The sequence below is a fragment of the Gobius niger genome (assembly GCF_951799975.1).
Source record: "Gobius niger genome assembly, chromosome: 6".
Classification (NCBI taxonomy): domain Eukaryota; kingdom Metazoa; phylum Chordata; class Actinopteri; order Gobiiformes; family Gobiidae; genus Gobius; species Gobius niger.
In genome coordinates this window covers 26,531,138-26,552,846 of record NC_136857.1, presented here as the reverse complement: position 1 = coordinate 26,552,846, position 21,709 = coordinate 26,531,138, and the positions used below count along the sequence as shown (strand labels likewise).

General features: G+C 42.3%; 1 protein-coding gene across 1 annotated transcript; it reads left to right on the top strand.

Moving 5' to 3' along the window:
- Positions 1-4,741: 4,741 nt before the first annotated feature.
- Positions 4,742-20,465, top strand: LOC306964577 (cholesterol 7-desaturase nvd). The gene is made up of 7 exons (XM_079558646.1): positions 4,742-5,138; positions 13,780-13,968; positions 14,988-15,166; positions 16,097-16,222; positions 16,646-16,765; positions 19,344-19,520; positions 20,212-20,465. Exons 1-7 carry the CDS (start codon positions 4,745-4,747, stop codon positions 20,371-20,373), a joined length of 1,347 nt encoding a protein of 448 aa, XP_079414772.1. The 5' UTR covers positions 4,742-4,744; the 3' UTR covers positions 20,374-20,465.
- Positions 20,466-21,709: the final 1,244 nt, after the last annotated feature.

Sequence of the window (21,709 nt, the reverse complement as noted above, 5' to 3'; positions counted from 1 at the left end):
ATGGCGGGGTGTAACCGTTGGCTCCAACTCTGGTTGTGCCAGGTCGCCATCAGCCTCCAATATGACTCAGCTCTGGGGCGCACGCTGTTGTTTTGCCTACTAGCTTTCTTTTGATTAATTGTCTCTTGGCGGTGTTTTCATCTGCCTCGTCACAAATGGCATTTATTGATTATATGTTGTGTAACATTTGGTGAATTACTGTGCCCGTGTAATAGGTCAGCACGTTGGCGTAGCGGTTAGTGCTCGTGCCTCACAGCTCGAAGGTCCCGGGTTCGATTCCCACCTGGATGGGACCCTTCTGTGTGGAGTTTGCATGTTCTCCCCGTGTCTGCGTAGGTTAGTGGTAGGTTATAAAAAACATGTGCAATAGTTTAGTGGTTTCTGACCACCAGCCTGGCCCCACATCATGGAGATGGGTCCCCGAGTGCCGGCCCATGCTTGCAGCTCACTGCTCCTACAGGTCGCCCCATGCGATACTGAGGATGGGTCAAATGCAGAGAACTAATTTCTCTACAGAGATTAATACAGTATCAGATTTAATGCCTCTTCCGCCACCCCTTTTTCTCCAGTCAGTCTAACAGACAGTTGACAACAGTGTGCCTAAGACGGGGGGTGTTTAATGTTCATTTTAGAGTGTAATTTAGTGTGTCCGTTTTACTAAATCCCTTTTTTGTTTCAGGAGCTGAGTTTCCCCGTGGTGACACCGGTGGTGCTGCCTTCTTTAAAAAAAAAAAAAAAAAGATAAAGAAAACAAGTAAATGGAATAATCTTTAATCTACTTAATTGAGTCTTGTGTTGTTTTCTTGAAGGCAAACAAACCCGAGTGCCTTTACGTTGGTGTTTCTGGGATATTTCCCAGTGGCGTTGTCGTGCATCCTGTATTCAACCGAACACTATGGGTAAACTTCAATCATAACTTCATCTGTCAATTAGCAACTCGCCACAAATACAACGAAAAGTTCTCAAAAAAGAACTGTAAATCTTGTGTAAAACAAATGGAGTCAATATTTATATGACTAGGTTGGGCAGCAGGACCACGCCTCAACCTATCACACCATCCACTCTTGCTTTCACCTAACCACGCCTCTAATTTCTCACGGGCCACTATATACCAGCCAAGCCTCGTCATCTCAGTTTGTTTGAAACTGTCGACCCCGCCCTCCCTCCCTTGATGTCTGTTCAATTTCAGCAATGGTTCTACTGCTTAGAGAGGGGAGCTGGGTTCATCCGAGACGGAGCCCCCACCCACAGTCTCACTCCACACAACAACCTTGTGAATAAAATCTTATTTGCATTTTGTTGTGGCGTGGTCCTTGCTAGTGAATGTGATCTTACATCCAACAGTACTGTGAGCCTGGCGAGTCCAGGTATGCCACTCTTTGCCGTCAAGAGCTCGAGGAAGTCCTGCAAGAAGTGTGTCTTTCAGGTTAGCTGATGTAATAATAGAAAATTCCACTTCAGTCTAATGAAGGGAGAAAAAACACACACAGACACACAAATCCATTGTAATACATTTTAGCTATATGTTGTTATATTTATATGTTGAATTACATGTGTGTATATTACTTAAAGGCACACTGCGTAACTTTTTGGACCATACCGTTGCCATTAGTACAAAACATGCTCCTAATGACCAGCTCAACACAGAAAATGCTATTACTGCAGTGGATAATCACATAATGTATTTAGATGTGAAACTAACCTGTTTAAATCTCAAATTCTGCTGACTTTAGTCACATCTCCATGGAGACGAGCTGGAGACGTACCCACTCCCAGTAAAGTTACAGTCATGTCTTAGGAGAGCTGAGCCACTCACAGCAAAAGCTCACGTTTGCTTGTACATTTATGAGGTATATTTCAATGATGAAAATATCTGTCATAAAAAAAAATTGTTGTATTTCATTTTGAATATTTCAGGTAAAATCCTACGTGGTGTGGCTTTAAGTAAAACAAATACAAGTTTGTCTTTAAAATACACAATTTATATACACACACCTGTCGTACATTGAACAAAGCCGGCCATCTTTCCCAGACTTGTGCCACCAGTGGTTCATCTTTGATAATCTCCATTCTCCTCAATGAGAAGGTGCTGTCCATCACTTGATCAACAAGCTTCCAGTCAATTATTTGTTTCATCTCATTGGTCCTTTCCTTTTCCAAGAGCTTCACTCTTTCCCTCTGGAAATCTTGGCAAGAGGTGTACTCCTGACTTTTTCGCTTTCTTGAGCCTTTTGGAGTTTGACAAGAGGAACGCGTGTTTAGTGAACGCTCAGGACATCCAGCTTGTCGAAGCTTCGGTCTGCTGTTTTGAACTTTGAACTTTAAACTAAACTTTCAAATGTACCACAAAGAAACCTGGATCTTTCTGTTAGACGCACAGGCGCAGGCTCTAGTAATCAATCTCCTCACAGGTTGGATATCAGGTGTAGGCAAACATGGCTTCTACTAATTGTTCAAACATATGACTTTTCATCTCTTTTGATGGTTCAAAACTATCCCCATTCTCTTCATTGGCTCTGCTCAGCCTCAAGTCCACATCATCAAGAAAAAGTCGAGATTGGATAAGGGCGTGGTGATTCGCATCTTTGACTGGGACCACTCGCAGGCTCTTCACAGGATGATGACAGGCTTTCAGTGTCCAGTGTGGAGTCAGTGTGGTCTGATTCTGGGGCCTTGGTGTGTACTGCCAAAGTTGCTTTCTCTTTAGGCAGATCCATCATGCAACTGAGATCGCACAGTTCCACAAGTCAGGGTCTTGATATTCTATGACAAGTTCTCCACAGAGTTAAAGTGTTTCTTGAGGTTGGCTTTGAATTCCTCGACACTGTTTGGCAACTGGTCCACAGTAATCTTTCTAATATTGTCATTACCCAGGATTATGCACAGCAGCACGTTGGAGCTGTAAACAAAAACAGATTACAGGATTACAGGTAAGATAAATACTTAAAGGGACTATGGAAGTTGTCATTTTTATTTACCCGCCTCTGCTACCTCCTACCTTTATGCGTAACTGTTAGTCTGTATGAGTGGTTTGAATGGCTCCATTACTAGAGCGTCCTAGAGACCACTGTGATGGAAAGTAAAGGCGCTATGCTGACCCATCATATCAAATCAAATCAAATCAAACTTTATTATCCACCTGATCATCCACAGGACAGCACCCACACAGCCACAGCCCATCATTGCTCCCGAGCCAGAGGGCCCCTTCAGAGGAGACACTTGGAGAGCCTACAAATATAAGAAACCATCTAAAAACCCTCATAAGAGTTTAAAATCCTGAAGTGAAAGGAATTAATGAAGCTAGAAATAACTACATAGATGTCAGTTAAAAACTAAGCTAAAAAGGTGGGTCTTGAGCCTATACATACAGCCACCGGGTCACTAAGGTAAAATATGCACACATATCCACTTTTTCCCCCCACATAAAACATTCCATAATGCACCTTTAACAATTTGGGAAGTAGGTGAAGATCAGATGACGGAAAACTATTCACTGTTAGTAATGCACTAGTAAATGCTTAGTTTGATTTACAATTGTGAACATGTATAAGCACCCCAGCAGAAACTATAGTAAACGTCTACAACGGTTTGGGCTTTGAGTATCTTACCAGCAATTACAGCAAATTACGCGTTTTCCTGTGTAGTATTGAAAAAACAAGATATAAACAATATAGATTCTCATCAATAAAACTGAACTCTTTTGTGTTATGAAGAAAAATGCTTGCGTTTTAATGCTAACATTAAATCGCTATTTCTCATATCGGGTCAAGCTCTACAGTCGTACTATCTCTGTCATAGCCTTGACCCAGTATGATAAATAGCGATTTGTTGTCCTCTAACAGTAGCTATATCGTATCGATATCGAGATATCTGGCATAAATATCGATATATGACTATATATATATATATAATTTAACCCCCGCCTTAACCAAGTGCATTTTCTCCAGTTTGGTTTTACCCAAATCTGAAAATGTGCAACCTGTAGGCCAGAGCAGCACCTCATTTGAAAACTCATCTAAACAAATCTTTTTCCTTGCATTGTCGACGTTTTTTGTTGCATTCTTGTCACTTTTCTGCAACACTTTTGTGTTTTTTTTGTCACTTTTTCATAGATTTTATTTCTCACGTTTGTGTTGCTCTTTTGTTGTATTTAAATCAACGTTTTTGTCTTTCTGTTTTTTGCAATTTCCAGACTTTTTTTTAGGAGGCTTTTCAATTTGTGTAAAGCTAAACTGGAGAAAATGTGCTTGGTTCAGGTGGGGGTTAAGAGGTTAACCACGAGCCTCGGTTTCCCCTGCGTGCCATCACTGCTTCACTGAGCAAAATGCACGGGCAGAGATGTTTACTATGGGACACAAATCAAGAGAAAGACACCATTTGACATGAAACGTTCATCGTTTTTTGTTCAGCGGGCTGTAAATAACAGTCAGCCTACCTGTCAGTCGTCATCCATCTTCAGTGAAGGTTCTTGAGTCATCTTCTGTACTCTGTAGTTGGTGTCAAACGTTTCGCCTCTCATCCAAAAGGCTTCGTCAGTGCACTAAGGTTGAGCTCAGCCCGGAAGATGCACCTCATGCACCTTCATAGAAGTCAGCCTACCTGTTTAAAAGCCTGTACTGTATGCTTTAGGTGAACATTAACAGGTGAGCCGCTCGTGGGCGGGGCTTCAGTCAGGCGCGGTGTCTTCTGGCTGCAGTCTCTGCAGTCTCTGCAGCCGCTGTCACGGCAGAGCACCGGGAGCGGGATGGATCAGGCCGTAGTGCCCGCTGTGCTCGGACTTGCGGTGTCCCGCTTGTTCGTGTCTCAGGGTGACAGCTGGGAGCTCTCCTCCTTGGTGGGCGAGGGGCTCTGGGACTCAGCCGCCGCCGGGAGGCTCGTGCTGTGCCTCTACGCCGCTGCGGCCCTCCTGCTGCTGCGGTGGGTCTACCGCCAGCTCTTCAGCCCGCTAGAGCTGCTCAGGTGTCCCGAACAGGTTGGCTACGTGGTGCCGGAGGGACGGTCCAGAGCGCAGGCGGTGAACGAGGCGCGCAGACGGAGGAAGACCGGGGAGCTGCCACCGGTGTATCCCAATGGCTGGTACCGCGTCCTGGACTCACACCTGCTGCTCCGCGGGGAGGTGCGCAGTCTCACGGTGCTGGGTACGTGACTCAACAGCAGACACACACTTACAGCCTAATCATGCCTGCTTTTAAATAGTTACGCATGTATTGACTATTCAGGGCCTTACTGCAAACTTACGAAAAATCGCCTTCTGCTACAATCAAGGCGTCATGACTGGGTTCATGTAGGGTAGCTAGTACTCAGTTACATTTACTCAAGTAGGCCTACATGTGTTTTTATCATACAGGACTTTTTACTTCTACTTGAATAACATTATAATGCATTAAAAAAGGAGTGTGGCAAGAAAGTTTCCAAGGCACTCAGTTTTAGAAAAATTAAAAAGTCCAAAACAAAGGGTCTTCCTCGGGAATAAGGTAAAAATGCTGTATCTATACTCTTACTTGAGACAAATAATTGCTACATTTCCCACTGTGAGTAAATCAATCTTCAATCTTTAAAACTGATGTAGATCTAATAGATGTAGATATGAACTTTTCTTTGTAAATATCACAATCTGCCATCTGAGGTCTTACGCGTAACTGCGTGTTCTATATTAAAGGAACAGGCCACGCGTTCTTCCATACTGAGATATGTTCTTACCTGAGCTTAGACAAGTTGATGTGTACCTGTCTGGTCTTTGTGCGTGCCGCCTGTGGAAGAGCTTGGTCGCTTCCAACTTCACCCCCGTTTGGAGCTATAGGAATACATTGGGAGAGGCCAAATGCTAACAACATCTTTGGTCGTTTTGCGTGACTGAGAGCACGCACAAAGACCAGACAGGTACGTATCAGCTCGTCTAAGCTTAGGCAAGAACATATCTGAGTATGTAAAAATAGTGGCCTGTTCCTTTAAGCTCGTGCATGACGGCACTTCGGACCCGAAGTAACACCTTTTTGAGAGGCAGTTGTGATGAGCAGGTATGGGCTCATTCTACACATTAGGACATTGTAGGGAGTAGGGAGAGGAAAATACTTAATTTTAAAATTTTTAAACTCCATCTAGTCCCTTTAAAAATGCCCGTTAAGATCATAATGTAAAATGTGTGTATGCTGTTTTTTTAAAGGGTCAAACCTTGGTTGTTAGGTGTAATGCCTACGCCTATGTGAGCAGTAGGAATGCCACAATAGGCCGCACATGTTCAAAAACATGCCGCATATTATGTTTGTCTATCATTTCAAATTGGTGGCAAAAAAATAAGTGTTGTGTGGTGCACATCAAAAACAGGCAGACCATTAGCAGATTGAAGACGAGTAGTGTCTGTGACGGTCTCTGCACATATTGAAATATACACATACATACGTGAAATATGGCATTAACTAAACAGCACATTCTTAACATCAAGGAAACATCATTAAAATCATAATTACATGAGGGTTGAATTTTCGTATCTGTGCAAATGTTTACACTGATTGTGGCTGACCCGCTTGTTTGTTCTTGGCCTCTCCGCATAACTACTAATGAACAATAAAAAAACAAAACAAGACCATTGAAGTATAGTAGCTTCACAAACATATTCCTCCGGAGAACCTAGCTACACATAAAATCAGTTTTTCTTCTTTTAAAAAAAAATAAACATTCAGGAAAAAAACATTTGGAAAAAGACTCACTTTGTTGTCACATTTTTGTTGCACATTTGTTGCGATTTCATCCTCGTTCTCATATAATTTTTGTCGCTATGGTGGCACTTTTTTTCTAGGAGCGTTTAGATTTGGGTAAAAACCAAAACTCTATAAAATGTGCTTGGTTCAGGCTTGGGCTAAGCGGTTGATTGACGAGTTGACCTGACCAGATTGGGATGACCAAAAGTGACGACACCAAGAACTGATTATTTTTGTTTTTTTGGCAAGGAATGTCACGATTTCACATTCTTGAGTCACAGTTATTATGGAGAGAAAATAATTGTGATTTTTACAAATATTCACAATTATTGAAACAATTGGGAATCATAGTTTCTTCTTTAAAAATGCTTTGTTAATTACTTGAACTTGTAACCATTCACTGTTTTCTTTGTTGAATTAAGAATATACTGACTTGCCGTATTTCTATACTTAAAAATATTAAGACATAGCCTACTGTATTTTCTGTAAGTGAGGCTCTTTTCCAATCACTGCTGCGCTCAGGGACCAAGTAACATGCCGCCATCCTCTCCTCCTTTCTCCTCCTCTCCTACTCGAAAATTAAACGTAAAAAAGTAATGGAGCAATGTTCTAACGTGGGGCAATTTGAGCAAGAATATGTTTTTTGACAGTCTAAAAGTATCTTCCTTCACTCATAATTTTCCGCAGTTGATGCATATAAATGAATCAAATATGAAAATCGCAATATTTGTCTGAAAAATCGCAATTTGTTTTTTTTGTTAAAATCGTGCAGCCCTAAACCAGAGGCCTAAATGTGCCACTGAAACATCTGCAAAATACTGTCTTTTAAAGCAATGCAGGCATATCCCTAAACGCCAATTACAAACAGCCCACTGAGGGTTTTCTTTTTATTTAGCAGGTGAGGCCATTTACAGAACCATTAGTCTTTACAAGAGGAGATGGTTTGTACCAGATTTAGGTCAGCAGCTATTTTCCATCCGCAGTCCCTGGACAGGTGTGAACATAAAGCATTACAATTATAATCTATGAATCTAATCTAATCAGTTTTTGTTTGCAGTGGATCGAGTGGCTCTAGTATTTTGCTCAGAACAAAGTCTGACAAAGTTCCTCAGTGGTGGTGGAGCTGCGTTATTGGTGATTTTGAATATAGTTCTTGGATTATTGTATAAAATTAGATTGACAAAACTGAGCAGTTTGTACTTACTCAGGATATTGCAATGATGATGACGAAGTGTTTTTTTTTATCGAGTGGTTTAAGGCCTGATTATACAAGGATCACAGTGGTTTGAGTGTGGTCTCCTTTGCCTGTGACCAGCTGGATAAACAGTAAGTAAAGTGAGGAATTATCATGGCGTTGAAATAAGTGAAAGCCACCGCGACTGTCAGGCTGTTCCTCATATGTTTTAGAGAGGAAATATTATATTTAATTGTGTTGGTTACCTTTTTAACATGCTTTTTGAATGTCTGTGTTTGGTCTAAATAGAGTCCTAAGTATTTTGTTTCTGCTACATGTTTTAGTGCCTCTCCATTCACATAGATGTTAGGCATCTCTTTTGTATTATTTGTTTTGTGAAAATACATGCCAACTGTTTTACTAGTGTTTAATGTCAGACATGAGGATTGGAGCCAATTTTGGATTTCTTCCAATGCTGAAGACAACTTTGAGGCCACTGTCTGCATATCCTTTCCATGTGTGAATATGACGGCATCATCTGCATACATAATTATATCCAGGTCTTTGCACACATCAGGGAGGCGATTTATATAATTGTTGAACAGCAAGGGCCCCAGGATTGATCCCTGTGGGACCCCGGTTGTGCAAGGCTTAAAGGAGGACATTGAGGACATTGACCAAGAAAGAAAAAAGTGTTCTGTGCTGGAGGGTGACTGAACAATGCACAAAGTACTGTAATGATGTGGCATTACGATACGGGGGTAAATATTAACCTTGGACATTGGCTGGCACTCTCGCCTGTCCAAATAAAGCTGATTGTGTGAACAGAAATGGCTCACGCCGTGCTGTGGATACGATAGCGTCAACTGACTGACCGCACAATAGCAGTGAGCATTTAAGTGAAACTCTAAACTGTTTGTGGGGCGAATTCCAGATTTGTGTCAGAAGTTGTTATCGGTAACCACAGATCATCATGTCTTTTCATTCAATGGGGGGCATGACTGGGCAGGCTTGAGAAATCATTCAGAATGTAATTCAACTCTTCGCTAAGATGACCAAATTAGGGGCGACAGTGGCACAGGTAGTAGATCGGCTCGTCTTGTGATCAAAGGATCGGCGGTTCGAATCCCACAGACGCACACTGTCGTTGTGTCCTTGGGCAAGACACTTCACCCACCTTGCCTCCAGTGTCTGCGTACACTGGTGTATGAATGAGTGAGCGATTCCTTGATGTTAAGCGCTTTGAGTGGCTAAAGCAGGTAGAAAGGTGCTACAGTAAACCATTTACCAAAGTGACCATTTACCAAATTGTTCCCTAGTTTCGCGTTTGTGTAGAAAACTAACTTTGAAGTTCAAATTTCATATAAATCTATACCAGTGCTAGTGTAACGCAGGTGTCAAACACACAAATAGAATATTCCATAAACTGCGTGATACTAAGAAGAATCTGTGCGCTGCCAATGGGCTCTATGCCCGCAAATGACACGTGACTTCTGAGTGCAATCTCCGGACATGGCGGTCCTTCCTCTCTCGCCATTTTCCTTATAAGGATCTTGCTCAAATCAACTAATAGTTTAAGAAAACATCACGGACAGCGACATACTGATGGGACGTCACTGGCTGCGTGTTAAAAACATGCGAGCGATCGTGATGTTGTCTGGTTGTCTGGTATAAAGGTCGGTATAGGCAAAACAACACGAGATAGCGAAATGCCGTACCATAAACCGTACTAACCGGGAATCTAATAATTGTAAAAAGAACCTTTGTCTGCCGTTGGCGCCACAAAGACCGAAAGCATGGGTGAAAGCAATGAAGTGTGCAAAATATCAAATGAAATATAGCCATGTAGTTCTATCTCCACCTTTTTTTGAAGACTTACCAAAGTGACTTTTTAATATCTTCAAGTTGATTTATGTGGTTATAAAGAACTAATGAGTCATGTTTTGAAATGTAATATTTATTATGGTGGAATCATACAAACATTGGTTGTGTATAAGCAAGTTTGGCTCTTAATTTTGGGAAAATAACATCAATGCAGTACCTCAGAATGGGTAGTAACGATGTACACTTAACAATCTTTACTTTTGTTGAGTTGCTCTCACTATGCTGTTACATACAGTCACTCGGGAGTTTTTCTCTCATCAGTCTACTCTCTAAACATAGAAACTGAACTTAAATGTGACTAAACATAACCTTTTAACATGTACAATTGTACATGAACTACAAAACCGTATGTTTTTCCAGCCGTTATATTGACACCAGCATCTACTTGAACGCAAATTGTGTACTGCCAGTCGTGCAATACAAACGGCATGCCACATGTCAGCTTAGCAGCTCTTGCCAACCGGACACTGTGCATGTGCCGGAAGTAAACAATACGGAATATGGAAGTAAACAATAACAGCCATCAATTGTACTGGGACATGGGACTGAGGACTCAAAACTGAGACTGTCCTGGGTAAACTCGGACATATGGGACCCGACCTTGTGTTTCTAAACGCAGACTATAGTAGGAGCGCACTTTTAGATCTTGCAGAGATCTAAAAGTCCTGGCACAATACAATACAAATACAGGACAAACTCCTGTGGCCAATGGCGTTGTTATGTAGAACAACGTTTTTCCTCCAACCAGACTCCGAGGGCAAGGGAGAGGGGTGGTGGGGGTGAACACGTGCTTTTGTGTGGGTCGCGTTAATGCAACTATTAGCCGAGTGCAGACTGGCAACTACTTTGGTACAGTATCAGCACGCACCCCCCCCCAACAGTTTTCTATAAACAAGCCACACACGCCTTCTTTTGCTGAACTCTTTTGTCCTAAGCCGCTTTGTTTACATCGTACTATCATCTATGAAGTATGTCACGTTGTTGAGCCTTCATATGTTTGTGGATACGGCAGTGTGATGTAAAGGGAAAAATAATGTTTAGGCTGCGAAAGACGAGCTGCACTCTCACTGCTGCTTGTAATGAACCACGCCTTAGTCAACCTCCTTTTTTAATAAGCAACTCCCTCTCACCAGAAGATCTGGCCCCAGGTCACTCTAGTGTCACTTTAAAATGTAATACCGGATAGCCATCTGTAAAATGACCTGTAATTTATTAGAAAGCAATCTGTGACCTACATAAGCTTCATGCGCTGCCCGTGCACAGCCTTCTAACATGGCTCATATTTTCTCCTCAGGACGTCCCTCACGCAGCTGTTACCTCATAAATCATGTCCGCTTACTGCTCTTTCACTGGGGACTTTTAGCCAAGCTCCGTGCTCCATTCCCAGACTTTGGCACAAGACTATAGAGTAGAGCACACACTTCAGGGTCAGCGCGATCTGAACTGAAACCAAGTCTGAGCTCTGCAGGGGTCGACAAAAGGGCAAGAAAACTCTAGACTCGAGGAGGACGGGGCAAGGAGGACCAGAAGAATCCAAAGTTGAGCTGCCTCTAAAAGTAATCTGTTCCAACAATGTGTTAGCTTCACTGACAAGCAGTAATTAGGAGTTTAGTGTTTGCTAGCTGCTAAATGGCTGGAGATAAAGGTAATCTAGAATAAGGCAGCAATAAGTATTTAGACTAATATGTCAAGAAATAAAATACTGACATGATAAACTTTCCTTTTGCATTGTTTCCTCCAAGGAACTGGCTGGTGTCGTTTGGATAGGGGTTTACCTGAAACCTGAAAAAGACACAAAAGATAAACATGTTTTAGTCACAAAATCAGTCAAACTTGCCGCAATAATCTAATATATATTGTGTAAACATCACATAAATCAACAGAACTCACTCATATCGCAACTCAAAGGGCCAAACAAGGTTGCTTCAGATGACGCACAACACAACAGCTTGTACTAAGTGGCGTGTCGTGGGGTTTCAGTCAGGGCCTTCTGTAGCAACCTAGGTTCACTCACTCAAACGCATATAAAGTATGTTCCAAATTATTATGCAAATCATATTTTTCTCAGATTTTCTAAATTGTCACCTCACATGACAGTCAACATAATTTTCTGTTACTGTTAGCGGATCATTTGAATGTGATTGAAAAAAACAGTGACAGTATTTTTTTCAAATATACATTTAATAAACAACTCAAAATGTACTGTTCCAAATTATGATTCACAATAGAGTTTCAATACATTTTATAGGTTGTAGAGAACTGAACATGGTCATTTGTTGAATTTGCAGCATTAGGAGGTCATATTTACTGAATTAAAAAGCTATTTCAATCAAAAACATCTTAACAGGTCAAGTTATATTTTAACATAGGACCCTTCTTTGATAGCAGCTTCAGTGAGTTTTTGGAGAGTTTCTGCTTGGATTTCTTTGCAGGATGTCAGAATAGCCTCCCAGAGCTGCTGTTTGGATGTGAACTGCCTCCCACCCTCATAGGGTTGAGGTCAGGGTAGGATGGGGTCCACATCATGAGTTTCTCTCCTTTTATGCCCATAGCAGCCAGTGATGCAGAGGTATTCTTTACAGCATGACATGGTGTGTTGTCCTGCATGAAGATGACTTTGTTCGGGAAAGCACGGCTCTTTTTTTTTTGTACCATAGAAGAACGTGGTCATTCAGAAACTCCACATATGTTTCAGAGGTCATTTTCACACCTTCAGGGAGCCCAAAGTGGCCGACCAGTTCTCTTCCCATGATTCCAGGCCAAAACTTGGCTCCGCCCCCTCCTTGCTGCCTCACAGCCTTGTTGGGACATGGTGGCCATTCACCAATCATTCACTACTCCATCCATCTGACCATCCAGGGTTACACGGCCTCATCAGTGAACAAGACTGTAGAGTCTTTAAGGGGGGGTATTATGCAAAATCGACTTTTTCAAGCTTACATCATGTTATTATGTCATTCCCTCATTAAAACATGCCTGAAGTGTTGCCTTGACACATTCACGTATTTTTGAGTAATCTGTAAAAACTCTGATGGCAGCCATTTTAGGGATAGGTTTGCCTGAGTCCTCCTAGGAACACCCCCACCTCCTGGAGACGCCTCCGAGCTTTCGTCACCAGCCGAGTAACCAACCACTGTTCCTCAGCAGAACCCCCTCCCCACTGATGCCACAGACAGCGTGTGGAGGGGGCGTGTCGGAAAGGGTCAGAGGTTCTTAAAGAGACAGAGGCCTATTTCAAGACATTCACTACAGCCATTTTGAGAGAGCAATTTTATACAAGGCAATTATTTTAATTTACTGCATTTACAGACCAACAGAAGGTTTCGTCATCGTTGTAGTGTGATATAGACTAGTGCTATGTGATTGAAAAAAGCACAATAACCCCTCTTTAATGTATTTCTGGGCCCACTGCAGCCATTTCTGCTCGTGAGCATTCATTCAACAGTTTAGAGGAGGCTGCATATAAGGTTTATGCACAATTGCAAGCCTTTGGAGGGTCCTACACCTTGATTTTCGAGAGACTCCAGAGGCACCAGCAGCTTCAAATACCTGTTTGCTGCTTCTGGCAGAAACTGTCCTCATTGTGCCTTTATCTGCACAAACCCGTGTGTGCTTTGAATCAGCCACAAATCTCTTAACATTATGATTTTTTTTTGTCCTTTATTTATCCAGGATAAAACTCATTGAGATTAAAAATCTCTTTTTCAAGAGTGTCCTGGCCAAGATGCAGGGGAACAGGTTTACATACAAGTTACAATTTTACACACAAAATCACAAATAAACATTGCATAATTTTAAAATTTGCGCTTTGTAACAACATGGACACCTGCGGCTTATAGACAAGTGCGGCATATACAGTATATTAAAAAAAAACGAAACAAAATTGTTTTTAAATTTTGTTGGTGCAACTCAATAATCCGAAAAATACAATACACCGATTTTACAAAACATTTTCTTTCTGGGTGGAATAATTAACATTTTATAGTATGATTCCTGAACATAAGTATGTCCTGTCTCTTCCAGGGGAGCAGGTAGTGGTGTTCCGGGGCCAGGAGGGCAAGGCCTTTGTGCTGGACGCCTACTGCCCTCACCTGGGGGCTAACCTGGCAGTGGGGGGCCGTGTGGTGGGCAACTGCATCGAGTGCCCCTTCCACGGATGGCAGTTTGAGGGCAGCGATGGGAAATGTGCCAAGATTCCTTATGCAGAAAAAGGTATGATGATGATGACAGCGTGAAAGTGTGTGGCAGGCAAATTGTAGAAGCTGGGTGTGAAAGGTGTTCTTACACATTTTAGATATTCATACAATAATTACATCTGAAAACCTAAATCAATCTATTACAAGATGATGCAAAAATATACAGTATATCTAAAAGTGTCATTGATATAGATACAGATGGCAATGTGGCATACAAGGGGGCGTGGCATAGCCGATTGGAATCACAACTCATGGGAATCACAACTTTTTCCACATTTTAGTCATTTTCTGGTGGAATATAAAGGTATTTATCATACACCAATAAAGTCAAGCCAAAATCTGGTCCATATGGATGTTTTTTCACAGCAAGTGAAAAACGGCACTCGTCGCTAATGTTAGCGTGTGTAGCATGAAGCTAACCTAAGCTTCCTGGTTAGGAACTGTTCGTTTTTTAGTATTTGTTGGCTGTTAAACCACTTTACTCCTCTCCATGTCTATGTATCTTTATTCAGTAGAACACTTATTCATAATTTAGCATTTGTTAAAGTAATGCTGGAGAAATGGGAGGAAGTTCAGTTTTTTCCTTTTCACCCTTGAAATAATTGGTACTTTGAATGTAAAACGAAAGTCTCAAGGGGTACCCAGGACAAAAAAGTGTTAAGAGACATTGGAGGGCAGACACTGGGAGAACGTTATTGGGAAGTATAAAGCTGGGTTAGGTTATAAAAAGATTTCCAAAGCTTTAAACATCTCTCAGTGTACAGTTAAATACACCATCCAGGAATGGAAAGAGTCTGGCATCACTGACCCGGCCGTCCTCCTAAACTTACTGACCGAACCAGGAAAGCACTGACCACAGCTGTTACCAAGAAGCCTATGATGCTTTTTTTTTTCTGCAGTTCATCCAGGGTCATCATAAAGGAGGGCGGATACTTTTGCAAGCCACTGTAACTGCTATATTTACAAAGTGAGAGCTGTGCATCCTGAAGTCATTCCTAATTGTTCTGTAAAACTACTTTTTGACTTGATTTTCAGTGCCAGAATTTGCCAGAGTGCGGCGTTGGCCTAGCGTAGAGGTGAACGGCCAGATCTACGTGTGGTTCCACTGCGACGGGCAGCAGCCTCAGTGGGCCGTCCCGGAACAGGAGGAGATCTCCAGAGGGGAGTGGGTGTACCGCGGGAGGACTGAGCACTATGTCAGTGCACACATACAGGTCAGGAAGCTGCAAGTCTGTTGGGGTATGTCTCAACCAGTCTTGTGCGTCTTGAGACTGGAATTTTTGCCCATTCTTCTTTGCAAAACAGCTCAAGCTCAGAGCTTTTTGCACCGCAGTTCAGATCTTTCCACAGATTCTCGATTTAATTTCGGTCTGTCGCTTACTGTGTGTCTTAGAGTGTGTCTTTTACATACATATTAAATGAAATCTATTTATGTTTGTTGTCCATAGCGTGGCAAAATGTCAAAAAGTTAAATAGGGTGGATACTTATGCAACCCACTGTAGCTACTGTATACCTATTGTTTTCATCTCTCAGCTCCGCACCTGCAGCTCTCAGATTCAGCGAATCTCAACCTGATGGTACCGTGCAGGGAGAAAACACTGACAAACATGACCAGATCGGCTCTGCACCTCGTGTAGGGTAAGACAGAGCGGTAGGGGAGAAAACCAAAGTTATGTTAATTAGCAACAGCTGCATTAACAACACAGTGAAGACTGTCGGAGTTTATGCAAATTAGACATGTAGACTTAAGTTTCATTTAAAAGCGAAAACAAAACTATGCAAAGCTGCATTCATTTGTTCCTACAATAATATTTGAAACAGTGACACATTGTGCTCTGGTACATGATCTTTGCTCCTGATCTGTCCTGTTTAACTGCGCCTTTGCTTCGGGTGAGCAACAGAGGGGAGAGCTTGAGAGATACCGGTCCCTCCACTCGTGTTGAGGAGAGGAAATGCGTGTTGTGAAGTTTGTGAGCAGATTTTTAAGTTAAGCATTTGATCGTAAATTGCAATTGCAACACTGGAAAGAAACCGTATTAGGTGTTTTTTTTTCCTCTCTAAATCATGCTGCTTTATAAAAACAGGTTGCCAATAATGTACATATTTTCAATCAAAACAACAACAACAAACAGTTCTTTCTTAGGAGATTCCAGAGAACGCGGCGGACATTGCGCACCTTGGCCACCTGCACCAGCCTGGGATGATCAGCGGCGTGGACCTACGCTACACCAAAAGCAAAGCCTGGGAGTTCATGAAGCACGAATGGAAGGTCAGGCATTAAAACAAAGATCTTATATGCCTGTCTTTGACCGTATGGCAAGTTATGAGAAAGGAAGATTTTCATATCCTCCCACAATATTTACATGTGATTTGTATTGACGCCAAATCCAGTGCCTGTATCACATTGCAACTTCAAGTCTTCATACAGCTAATATCCCGCTAGGCTGGCGCAGTGGATAGTGACACTCATGTGCACAGGTGTTGAAAACTACACAGTCGCCAGGCAAACATACTCTGGTTAAATCAGTGTTAGCGTTTGCTGCTTATTGTGTATTTGTGAGTCCTGTTGTTTTGTCACGTCACGCGTTTATATGTGTATATGTTTATATCCTTCAAAAACTCAATTTATGCAATACTATATATAAAGATCACTGCACATCTGTGATTTGACTCGGGTTGTTTTGATGTGCAGGTGGAGTGGCACCCCGAGCCCGATCCCAACACGCACTGCTCTCAGATGCTGGTCAACCACGCCATGCATCTGTTTGGCCTGCACTTGTCCCTGCTCGACGTCAGTGTGGTGGCTCGACAGGTAAAACTTCCCCTGAAGATTACGCAAAGACCCTTTACAAGCAGTTATAACGATAAAAAAAACATACAAGTACATATCATGTCAATCAACAACGAACATTATAGTTATTTGTCAGTGTTCATAGTTGTAGTGATGGGATTTATGGCTCTTGAAGGGAGCCGTTCATTCGAGAGCCGTTCACTTTAAAGAGCCGTTCAAAAGACTGGCTCCTTTGAATAATTTTTTTTTTTTTAAATGAAGTAAATACCCTCCGAATAGACGTTACGTGAATGAGAGTGATAGAAGCGCTTCTATTGCTCTCATTCACGTAGCCTAACTTTTTCTCTGCCTCTCTCTCCCTCACGCAAGAGGGGGAAAAACGTATGTGAAAAATAAACTAAAGGTCGAGCTTCAATGTGATCTCCTAACCGTTGTTTATTATTTCATTAAGATTTTTATTTCTCAAACGCGTTGCCTTATGCGTGCTCACTTTAAGCTCCTCGTGGGGCCGACACCGGGGCGGACTGAGGAGGAGGCAGTGTGCGGTGATGTCGCTTCGGAGGCGGCCAACAGCTCCTGTAGCCGCCTCTCACTCACGGAACCCACACGCCTTTTCTCTCCCATGGCCCGGGAGAGCACTGGCACTGGGAGCTTTCAGGCGCGCTCTCACTGTTTCCCCAGAGCCGCGATCTAAAACCCTTTCCCCGCAGGCCGCGCTCACGTCCCGCGGTCGTGCATTCACACACTGTCCCTCTGCCACTCCTCTCTCCGTCTGCCCCACTCCAGCAGTGAAAGAGCCGTTCACCTCCGCGAAACCGTTCATATCGTTCACTGTAAAGACTCGTTCAAAAGAGCCGGACCGTTCGCGACCGACACATCACTACATAGTAGGCAACAACAACCAGAGACACAACCTCACAACCTCAATAAGGTGAGTGACGCAGTCCTGAGTTTAAGAGGTCAATGGCAGTTAGAATAAATGAGTTTCAATATCTGTTTGTCTTTCTCGCTGGGGCCAGATAGCGCTAAAAGACACACTAAAAGAGTTAAATTTCCTTAAAGGAATAGGCCGCCGTTTTTACATACTGAGATATGTTCTTACCTTAGCTTTGACGAGTTCTTTAGGACCTGTCTGATCTTCCCCCGTGCCTTCAGTCATGTAAACACAGCGCAGACGGCGTTAGCATTTATCCTCTCCCTCTCTCCACTATAGCTCCAAAACAGGTCAAGATAGAAGCTACCAAGCTCTTCCACGTTTTCCCCATTTAAATATGGTTACGTGAAGTGTTACACTACCAAGTATAATTGCACAAAATTAAACAATGTGGATTTTCTAAGCGAATAAAAAGGGGAAGTATATTGTAAGGCGTAATAATACCAGGAGTAGTTAGAAATCCGCGCAGTACTCCTCACTTTACTGCGCAGTAATCTTTACTGTGCGGATGCCACATATGCTGGGAGAGGCTGAATGCTAACGACATGTTTGGTCTATTTGCGTGACTGAGCGCACGCACAAAGACCAGACAGCTAGACCAGACTCCTTCCTCTTTTCCGAAGTTTTGATGGTCCTGGTCTGAGGAGGTCCATGGGGACATTGTTTGTCAGAGAGCCAAATGAGTCTCGCAGGGATAAAAGAAACTCTCGGTTGTGAATAATCCAGGAGCCATCACCACCACCGTGCTCCACCCCGGCATGACATGACACCAGGTCAACGAGCACCAACAGCACACAGGCAGCAGGTGACAGGCTACTGGGTCACACACGTAGGAGCGCCCCGGACCGAATTGGCTATGTTAGCGCAACACCCTTGAATTAGTAAACGTAGCTATGTTGCCAAAAATCTGAAAAAAATGCCCATGGGTGTCACATGTTTTCATTTCCCTCCTGACTACATGTCATTGCTTGGGGTTGTTGCCGTTTTTGGTGTATTTGACATTGTAGTGAGTTGGATGTTGCCTTGATACCATGTGGTGCATCCGTCTTAGTACTTGTTAAGACCTTCTATCTTCTTCACCACAAAAACTTTAGCTTCCTCGGGAGTCTCGTTCAGTTTGGTGAAGATCTTACAGTTTGTTACTACCCAGGTGCGTTGAATCTTGCCTTGCTTTTTTGTGTCTTCTGAGTCTTGGTTTCCTCACGATGTCGGCATTCCGTCTTGTCAAGTGTTTATTGATGAAAACATCTGTGCCTTTTTTGACCCCGCACTGCACTCTTGCAACCAAATCTCCACTTCAGTAGCGCTCATAGATACCACATTTTCCAGTCTTGACCTTCTCAATATGTTGAAGGATATCTAATTTCTAGCCTTATTTATAACAAAAAATATATATTACATGATTTTTTTTTTCTCTTAAAAAGATAATATAAAGATGAATTGAAACCTGGCTCTATCAGTTATTCAAATTCAAATTTCTTTGCCAAATAACATAAGCAGTTTTGGACATTTTTACAATTATATTTTTGGTTCCTTCTATAAGATAAAAGAAAACTTGCAATACAGAAGAAAATTACATTTTACAAGCTTCTCAAAGCACACGGCTCTTTGCGAGAATCTTATAGCTGTTGTGGTGGATTTTCTTTCATCTCCCGTGTTTTGCAGACAGGCCCGGGCTTGGTGTTCATCCGCTTTGACCACCGCTTCCTCGGGTCGGGGGTCATCATGCATTGTGTGACCCCCTTGGAGCCTCTGCTACAGCTGGTCACCCACACCATCTTCTACAAGGCCAGCATCCCCGCGCCTGTGCCCAAGTTCATCCTCTACTCCGAGTGTGTGCAGGTAGGGCTGGTACCTGTAAATAAGTGAAAGCAATAGGGAACTTTTAGAAGAAGCAGGTAGGGATGCACCGATACCAGTATCGGGTATTGGCTCGATCCCACATTCTTGTACTCATACAAGAGAACCACCTGCATATTTCACAGTAGGCATGGTGCACTTTTTTGTTATCAACAAGGCCTATGATTAAAAGTGCACCATACCTACAGTGAAATATGGAGGTGGTTCGCTGATCTCACTGGCTCCAGATTAAAGTGAAGGCCTGTTAATGTCCACCATAGTCTCCTGACCTCAATATCATTGAACTACTGTGAGGAGATCTCAAACATGCAGTTCATGCCAGACAGCCCAGGAATTTGCAGAAACTGGAGGTTTTTTGCGAAGAAGAATGGGCCGCTTTACCATTAGATTATAAACAGAACCGTCTCCACAACTACCACAAAAGACTCCAAGCTCTCATTGATGTTGATGTTAAGAACTGGGGTATGTAAACTTTTGATCAGGGTCTCTTTGGTACTTTCTTTTTTCATTATGATTTAAAAATAGCAAACAAGAGTGAACGTGTGGTGGTGGTTGGTAGTTTACTGCCACTGAAGCCTGTACTAGCACTAATTAGGCCTGGAGGAAAATTAGCTTTGTAACTAAAACAGACACAATTCTAATTCTCTCTTTTTTTCTGATTCTTTGTGCTCAGTTTGAGCGAGACGTGATGGTGTGGAACAATAAGAAGTACAACCCCAGTCCCATGCTGGTGAAGGAGGACAGCGCCATCCAGAGGCACAGGCGCTGGTTTAGCCAGTTCTACAGCGAGAACAGCCCACGCTTCCAATACCAACGGGACTCCATGGACTTCTGAACCGTGTGGGCCCAGTACTGTCAGGACTCCTTGTGATGTGGTTGAAGCCCAGTCCATAAATGAGGCTCCCACAAATGCCCTGGAACATAAAAATACACAATCTCCTCTGGTGATGTGTTTGAAATTGCTTTTGCTCACTTTTCCGCTCCAAATGAGACCCAGTTCGAGTCTCAAGTCGCTCTTTGTGGGACTTCAGAGCTACATTGTCTTCACTGCTATGCGTAGTGTCTCCAGCAGGGGGCAACCAACACAATGAGCCCTGTGAGAAATATTAGCCTAGGCATTTTATTATTTGAACTTACCCTAATATGTTTTCCAGAGTGTTGATTTACAAGATGTGAAAATAAAAATATTCTCTACATATGTAGTAAAAAAAAAATTTAAAAAATGAATGAATGAATTATAATGGGGCATTCATGATCCAATTATCAAAGAATGCTTGCTTTATATTTTTGTGAAGCTAAGAAAAAAAAGATAGAAATCATATTGTACATATAGCAGTAGAGGTTTTGTCAGACTGTGAAACTCTTAGCATAATATGCAGCATTCTTCCAAACGCCAAGTCCTTCTACTTGCTGCAGAGGTCGCTATGGGGACAATAGTCAATAGTAAGTCGTACAGGAATGATTCACAGTAGAATAAAGTTCTTTCATCTGTACTTTGCTGTTTTGTAATTAGTAAATTTACTCATTTACATTTCCTTAAGTAAAGTAGGCTACACATTAAAGAGCAGTTATATTAGAATTGTGTTGATGCCATTTATTATTTATTTTTATTTTCATTCAATATAATTTATTTTTATTGCTCTGTCCATCATAGACAGAAAAGCCCATGTCCAAAAGCTCCCCAATGCCTGTGCTTTATTCATTTATGTGTTTTTATTTAACAATAGTATTGAGATGTTACTTAAATGGTCCCTTTTCGTCTTTACTTCAGCTCTTGCAGATTTTCTCGTGTGTTTGTTGCATCTTAGCCAGTGGCTACAGCGTTTTCATTGTTCTTCTGCAGCTCATTTTCGCTCAATATGGACATGCTGTATCTCTTTATTTTGGATTTTCGGAGGACTTTTTAGTCGCTGGGTTAGTTTTTCAGATGAATAAACCCCTGGGCATAAAATGGCGTCAGAATGGCCAAAACTACTAGACGCGAGTTAGCAACGTAGCCTGTATGTTGTAAACACTGCAGACGCTGCAGCACTAACAACATTAAGCTCTGGTTAAATCCAGCACAGACTCTGATTTAGGGAGCGCAGTCTGTAATAAAGTCAGCTCTATGTGGAATATTGTATTTGCACTACAGAATTCTCCAGTTTGTTGCTTCTTCTCTCCTCAACTGA